This window comes from Spodoptera frugiperda, chromosome 1 (genome assembly GCF_023101765.2).
Source record: "Spodoptera frugiperda isolate SF20-4 chromosome 1, AGI-APGP_CSIRO_Sfru_2.0, whole genome shotgun sequence".
Classification (NCBI taxonomy): Eukaryota; Metazoa; Arthropoda; class Insecta; order Lepidoptera; family Noctuidae; genus Spodoptera; species Spodoptera frugiperda.
In genome coordinates, this window is record NC_064212.1 from 10,701,620 (window position 1) to 10,709,495 (window position 7,876).

Consider the following 7,876-nt stretch of genomic DNA (forward strand, 5'->3'; position numbering starts at 1 on the left):
TAGGGCCTCTGTTTTACTAGTCCAGAAGTGGTTATACAACTTTGTGAATTTCGATGAAAACAATTGAAATAGTTTAGTATTGCAAATATAATGTTAATACTATCAGATGGTTTGCGCAGTGGCTGGGCTGGGCTGCAACTGGCTGCCGCGCAACGTGTAGCGTGTGTTCCCACATGGAGCAACTGTGTCTGATCACATATTAGTGTTTCGAATCTGGGTGTGATGTGTGTACGATACGATACCGGAGAAAATACTTGTGTGGAGCAACATTTAAAAGAAATACATATAAAATAAAATAGGCTGAAAAAGTAACATAAGTTCTAAAATTCTACCCAAAGTTGCGCAGAAAACGCTACTGATGCAAATGGTACTTACATAAATACCTACCATAGAAATAGCAATTGTTTGCTGGAGTTCAGCTTGCGAGTGCCTCAAAGAGAACTAAGGGCTAGGCTAGGGGGCAAGCCAAAGTACCTATCTAACGAAAGAAAAAAAAAATCGCTCCTCCCTACTTGGTTGCATCCACCTACTTAGGTATTACACGTATGTATGTACCTATAGGGACTTAAAGTAAGGTAGGGGTGTTTTTATGAATAAGCACAATTAATGTACAATAGTCAACTGAAAGGAAAAAATATATAAAAATTATTCTAGATAGGTAATATGATTGTCTTGACAAAAGACGATATTTATATGGCCACTAACAACCACATTGGAAATAAATGTCGCCTTTTATTCGTGATATATCAGATTTACTATATATTTTTTATAGCAGTATTACTATAATATAATCTTAGTAGATATTTGCCAGTACCTATGTATAATCAATAAAAAATCTTAGAAGTGTAGATATCTACCATAACAATAAATATTAGGTATGCGTAGCGTAACGCTGCATACATTTAATAACCATATCAATATTAGAAAAAAATAAAACTGGGTGACCTCCAAAGCATTCACTATCTTCTGAATTTAACAGGGAAGAGTTCACTATTGCAAATTAATATTAGGTACAAGGCTTTCATAAATGGCATTAGGCTTACCTTCTATTTTACATGGAATATTGTAACTTCTGCACTCCTGCTAACACGTTCACGAAACAAAATGTGTGATGTTTTGCTGAGATGCCGGTGACTTCGCTTCTAACTTTGGATCGTTTCGGGTTTCGGGTTCCATGCTTGGGTCGTGAAATCATTATTGGGGTTTTCGATTTTAGAAATTATCCGTAATAGCTTGGGGTTTGGTAATAATTATTGTGGCTGGTGTATGGCAATATGCTACAGTCTGCAGTAATTAGGTAGGATGGGGCTTATAGTATAACTGGAAAAATGTAGGCCCATCTTATGCAAATATGTAATTATGTACCTGTAATTCTTCTCCCTTGAAGGTAATTACAAATACAATTTTTGTTTTTTTCATAAAATAAGACTTAGTATATTATTTTTGAAATTATTTTTTATAATAGCTATGTTGAAGACTACACTTTAGTTGATTAGTTGTATGTTAATTAAGGCGGTAAGGTAGCTCTGGTAGTGATTGGTATGTGTGTACTTGTGTAGTGAATGAGTGAGTGTTATTGTTTGTGTCTCAAGAGGCTGTAGCCTGTAGCAGACGTCCTTGATACTCTGTCTGCGCACGTTTACCTACTGATATACGAGTTGTTCTACGAATACAAGCGTATCAGGACCGTGATAGCGTGTTTACATATACTTCTTGTTTTGTTTCAGTGTAAAAAAGTGAAAATATTTTTTATCGACTTAAAAATATTTTTACTTATCTAGTTTTTTAATTTCTAAGTGTTTGTGCTCGAAGCGGACATAACTTGAAGTTCAACAAATGCGATACGCGCTTAGTTATCATCAATATTTACTGATTATTATGAGCACAAATGTTTATTTTTAGTGATAAATGAAGTTACACATAGGTGACCCTACAGTTTTGAAAGATTTTCAATAAAGTACTTCTTTGAGTTTACCAATTAATATAATTAAAAATTTCATAACATGATAATTAAGATGATTAAAATACAACAAGTAATTCATCTACACAGTAACAGACTCTACCATAGTTTTTTTAATAAGTTCACCGAAATTTTCCGTAGTTTCGGCATTATTGCTTTCCGTTGGCGTCTCCGCAGACTGAGACTGTGAGTCCGAGGCATCCTGCGTGGTCTGGTCCGCGTGGTCCAGGCTCAGCAACGTGTTGTGACTGAACCAGTTCTCATCATTTTCTACAGTTTGCATCCTATTACTAGCTTGATATGGCAGTGTCATTAGAGTAGTGTAATGAGTATCACTTTTGTTGTCATTATTTACACAATCTGAACTGTTTTTGTACATTCCATAGTGATTATGTTGTGTACCATGGTACTGCATCGAATTATGTTCATGTACATTTCCCGAGGATTTATGCAAGTAATCTGGTACGTACATGTGGCCATAGTGACTAAACATCGTCATCTGAGAGCTGTGGGCAAACTCCTCGAAACTGGTGGCTGAGAAGCTCTGCAGGCCTTTGAAGTGATGTTCCGTTTGCTGTTCATACCCATAATTGAGATCACATGGAAATCGCTGCATGTTATTTGATATGGTGTCAAAGCCCATGGTGTTCGCCGCTGAGTAAGGCGGGCCTTTGCCTTGGAGTATGTTTGATGTGTAAGGGTCACTGTGGCTGTGATGATTGTTTGTATTCTCAAAGTGCATGATGCTGCCGTCGTTTACATTATTGTGATTAGAAGGCTCGTTTCTGTAGCCGTATGACATGTCACTACTCTGTGTAGAATTATTCATATCACAATGAACGTTATTAAAACTTCCCGTATTGACGCAAGATTCCACTTCCACTCTTGGAGTGAGGCTCACATCACGTAACATACCATCTTCGTGACTAAGACACCGCTCTCTCTCATACGATGAATTTGACGAACAAGATGTAGAGTTATTGTGCGCCTCTAACCATTGCCTCTTAGCAGCCTCCTGATTCTCTTCATTTTTCTTCTCCAGACCTATTCTCATAAGAGTCTGTATGAAGTGCGTCCGTACTCTTACTGGATTAAATTCTATACGCCCGGTAGTATTGGCACACCCATCTCTAGTGCATCCACAGGGAAAGTTCAATCGATCGACTTGGCATTTTATCCCAGCTAAGCTGCATGAACAAGTTTCCGGGTTGCAAGTTCCTTTACAAGCACAACCGCAGAATTCACGTGATGTCCTTATGTCTCTACATTCATCTTTTTCATATCCCTCTATCTTCCGTACTCCGGCAGCACGTAAGAGGGCTCGCCTCTGTCTTGTCGGAACAGGTTGTAAGAAAAAGTAACTATCTAAATCAAGCTCAGATTCAGAAATGTCACTCGTTTCTTCTTCAGTATCACTGTCTTCACTGGAGGATAGTGATACGCCTTGTAACGAGTGCCGTTCACTCTTCAGTTGCTGCAATATTTGCCTGTGCAGCCTTCTCTGCTCTAAAGCATGTTCAGCTAGAGTAAATTTTTGTATGTGAGAATGTTCCCATTCCATTCCTAATGTTGAGCCTCCTTGCGATGGGACGCATGAGAATCCTTGGGCTCTAGGGAAGTAGAATACGGTAACATTGTCGAATGTTATACTATCTTTCCGCTTTTTAGTCGGTGGCTCATTAATATTATTATCACTACGTTTTCTCTTAAGACTACTTTTGAGAGGCTTAACTTGTGCTACGGAATTATGGCCATTATCTACATTGTTCTCACTACTACTGCTACTATTGCTACTATTGCTGCTACTAGAGTTATCGTTTTTGTTGTCCAATTCATCTGATGACTTGACACTGTTTAAGCTAGGTGTGCACGGAAGAGCAAGATTGAAGCTTGGTATTTTTACATCGTCATTAACTTCTGATCCTAGACCCGAATCGCTACCTTCTGACCGATCTTGAGCTTCTTCTTCCCTATCATTGAGAGCACTGTCTGGTGGAAGACTACCTAGAGCGGAATCTTCGCTGTCAGCTGAAGCACTGTCCGTTTTGATATCGTCTATATCACTTAGAGTATCATTGTCATCTATTTTTACCGCATAGTCTATTTTACTGTCACTGCTCTCATAAAACTGAGAGTTACTACTACTGATTACATTACTTTGTTCATCGTTAGAGCTAAGATCTTCACTGTGAGCGTCACTGTCACTACATTTTTCGTCTTTTATCTCAAGGAAGCCGTCTTCCTCTCTCTGCTCTTCTACTGGGTCTTTATCACATTCAGTTACGTCATTATCATGCTGATCTGGGGGCTGTACCCCTGTCTCTGATACTGCGGCCTCCATGACTGCTACAGTAATCTGTAAAAATAGAGAAACATTTTACTTGAAGTAAACAGTACAATTGCAATTATAGCTCGAACAAGGTTTTGGTGTCGTAATATTTGGACAACAGAGAATGTAAGAAATCCGTAGATATTTCTATGAATAGTATCAATAACCGGGCACTAGTAATAACAAACAATTAGAAATTCTTTGTTGCTATCTTCACACATGACTGTAAATATGTTAGCAATAATCGTGGCGATAGAGGAGTGCAAGCCACCTGCACCCGTCTGAGCCGAGCAGTATTATAAATCAAACAAAATGATAATTCAAAACCGGTACCTATTTCAAAAGGCTGTGGCCTCGACTAACTCCACCAGTACGCTCGAGCACGCCAGCGAATCCCCTGTTCCATGATGATCACATACACCAACACAATCACCGGTTTCTCACTCTGATCAACGAAATATCAGTAAGCATAATAATTTCAGCAATTCGGTCATCCACTACGGTTTTGCCGCGCAAAACTCACTCTTAAACAGTACAGAATTAGGTCCTTTTTATATCACGACTTGCAACGCGCCGTTGTGTTTTAACCCTATTTATTTATTTTCCGCCTTATTTTGACAGCGACGTTCTTCGCGTATCGTTCTTTTTATAGGGCGTTTAATTCTTATTTCAAACCAGTAATAAGTCTATTTACACTTGAGGATAGTCAAACTCCACAATAGTTTATTTATACACACAATGTTCAACGTAAAATCATCACTGCACAGCACAGTCACACAGAGAGGCCACTTTTACTACCGATCTCGCAGTTCCCACCTCGCGTAATCGCGTTGGACGACTCGCGCGACGCAGGCAAGTTTTAACCCGAGACAATGAGAAAGACCGTTGGCAAACGCGAGCGAGATGTACGGAGGGGCCTTCTGAATTTAGTAGTGTATGGGCTGCGTTGTTCGACGTGACGTTGCCCCTCCCCGCTCGCCGCGCCCCGGCCTTGCGACCCTCCGCGCCGCGTCCACCCGTCGAGCTCGCGCAAGCGCGTTCCGTTTCTTGTGAATGCAATGATACCAACGTAGTGAATATTACTCCCATATTATTATTTAATTTTGTGGTAATTAGTCTTAAAATGGCTTCAGAAACGTGTTTGCAAATATTACCATAATTAACAACGTTAACAACAATTTTAACATTAAGCTAAAATTTATTGGTACTTATTATTTCCTATAAATGGGCATTTAATGACTTAACTTACTTTGTAAATTGAGAAAAATAATGATTTCAAAAATTGTTTTTCGATTTTTATGAGAGCACCAATAAAACATAGAATAATAAGTAACCTAAACAATTTAACATTTTATTTATTAATCATGTAAAATTCTAAACTCTTGGGAACGAAATAGACTGAAACGCCCTAAATCAGTGGGAATATTTTTTATTATTATTTATTAAACGATTTTATTTAGCTTGACCTGTTTGTTTGTTAGTTTGGGTTAAAATTAGTTATTGGAATTTAACTCCTTTCCTGCGGTCACATCGATCTGATATTTGGTCAGCACATCGATCTGAGTCTCATAGTTTTCACAATTAAGTCCATTATGGATATCAAATGAGAGAGCTTGATTGGTAGAATAGAACCGTTTAACAAAAAAACCTTCTGCTTATTACTATGAATACCTACAATGACAGTTGTCCACCAGGTTAACATACTCCTATTTGTCTTTCTTTTGTAGATTTTAACGCTTAACTTTATCTTTTTGGTATAAACATTTTCTGTACCTGTTGACTGGACTAACTTATTTCTTCTCGTAGTTTTTTTTATGAGAGGAAAATCATCAAAAAGTTTATCTTACAGCTTGCGTGTCTACATATTAGAATACAGCGCAGTCAATAACCGTGGTTGGTGTAATTCTAATACTACTGAAAATATTTAATTTTAGAATACAAAAAGGTTAAAATCTTATTCGAGAGTTAAATCAAGAAGTGATTATTGACATTATCTCTATCCATCAGATCAGTCTGATAATTTTATAGAAAACGACTTTAATATAGCAGCAATCAGTAAAATTACCCACAATTGTGGGAGTGTGAGCGGTGGTAACCCAGGTTCACAACCTTTTGCTCTCAGGCCAGCCCGACAGGTCTCGACATAAGCGTACGTCTACGTCATGTCATCATGGTTATGTAGGTACGTAAGCCAGCTAGCTGATGATAACATAGGTACCTAGCGTTGCAGCTTCAGATGCATACAATACGTACTCAACAGTGCGATGAGCCTGTGAAACAAAGACAGATACAACCGATGCGTAGTACTTTAGCAAATTATTAATCTCTCTGAAATCTTTCCGTTCTGGATACCGTAGTTTATCGTTCGGGCTACTATTTATAAGACCTGCCGTAGTATACACATTGGCAGTCTGTTTACCCGAGCAGGTGTACGTAGGTGGGCATGACGTGTGATCTGGTCGCGTCACTGCACCGGGTACAGCTTGCTCGCTTCACTACGAGCATTCTTCAAATAAATTGGCACTCGACGGCAGTCGACATAATACAGGGCGAGGTGGCGGACTATACGTACCAACCCGCACGTATACGATAATCAATAGATATTTTCAGGAGGCTTTCGTGGGGTGCGACAAGGACGACACCGCAGCGCGTTCTCTCTCTACCCTGTAATTTACATAGCATACGGCGAAAAGCACGATGTGGATTAAAAGTTGGTTTTTAAAACATTAACGAATGAAGTACATTATTGATAACACGCTTGTATCACCGTCACGTTATCAAGCGTAGAAGATAGTTGCGATTGAGTTTTCTATCAAAAGTAATGTTGATAAAAGTAATCTACCAAACCAAGTACCTCTCTTATTTTCTCCTTGATTATAATCATAACGAAAGTTTTTTGTCATTAAGATTTGTTTGGTCGCAATATTTTGCACAAAGCAAATATAAAATATTTCATCTGCTACTCATCATGTTTAAAATTATAGCTCGACGGGGTCAACGAACCAGTAAATCATAAGCGTTAGATGTGAATATTAAAAATCATTCACTAGAAACTTTATTGCACTTCTTCCGTTACTAGAAAACAATAGCGGGAAATTATTTCAAGGCAAGAGTGCAAATATTACAGATAGATAACACTTTGATCCAGAAAAAATGTGGTCGTGGTCATGTTGTCCCTTTTTAACTTTGTTTTTATGCGGAGCCGAAACTCAGGTAACAAGTTGTATTTTGTCTTACAAAACCCAAGAACTACCGCTCGGAGAATCTGGCCAGCAACAATCGAAGTGGTTTTTTGTTCATATTGTGTTGGCAGTTTTTTTATCTCATTTCTAACGGTTGGCTACGCTGCCAGTACTTGTATGTGGTACGAGGTACGTAGGTAGACGCCGTATCGCGCTGTACCTAGGCACTGCCAGACTACCTATAGGGTATTAATCGTTCACATGGCAACGTCAATAACAAACCCTACCCTTTATTAGAGTTATTACGTGTGTGTCTGTATTATATTCAAGTCGCGTGAACGTATTTTGACTTGGTATCGTTATAACACTGGAAATGGTTAGTAACTAGAATAACTACTAGAAAAT

The 7,876-nt window shown here is 38.5% G+C and overlaps 1 protein-coding gene across 1 annotated transcript; it reads right to left on the reverse strand.

Moving 5' to 3' along the window:
- Positions 1 to 1,961: 1,961 nt before the first annotated feature.
- LOC118273219 (uncharacterized) lies at positions 1,962 to 5,304 on the reverse strand. The gene is made up of 2 exons (XM_035590078.2): positions 4,623 to 5,304; positions 1,962 to 4,316 (listed from the first exon to the last, which is right to left on the reverse strand). The coding sequence occupies exon 2, from the start codon at positions 4,299 to 4,301 to the stop codon at positions 2,043 to 2,045; it is 2,259 nt and encodes a 752-aa protein (XP_035445971.2). The 5' UTR covers positions 4,302 to 4,316; positions 4,623 to 5,304; the 3' UTR covers positions 1,962 to 2,042.
- Positions 5,305 to 7,876: the final 2,572 nt, after the last annotated feature.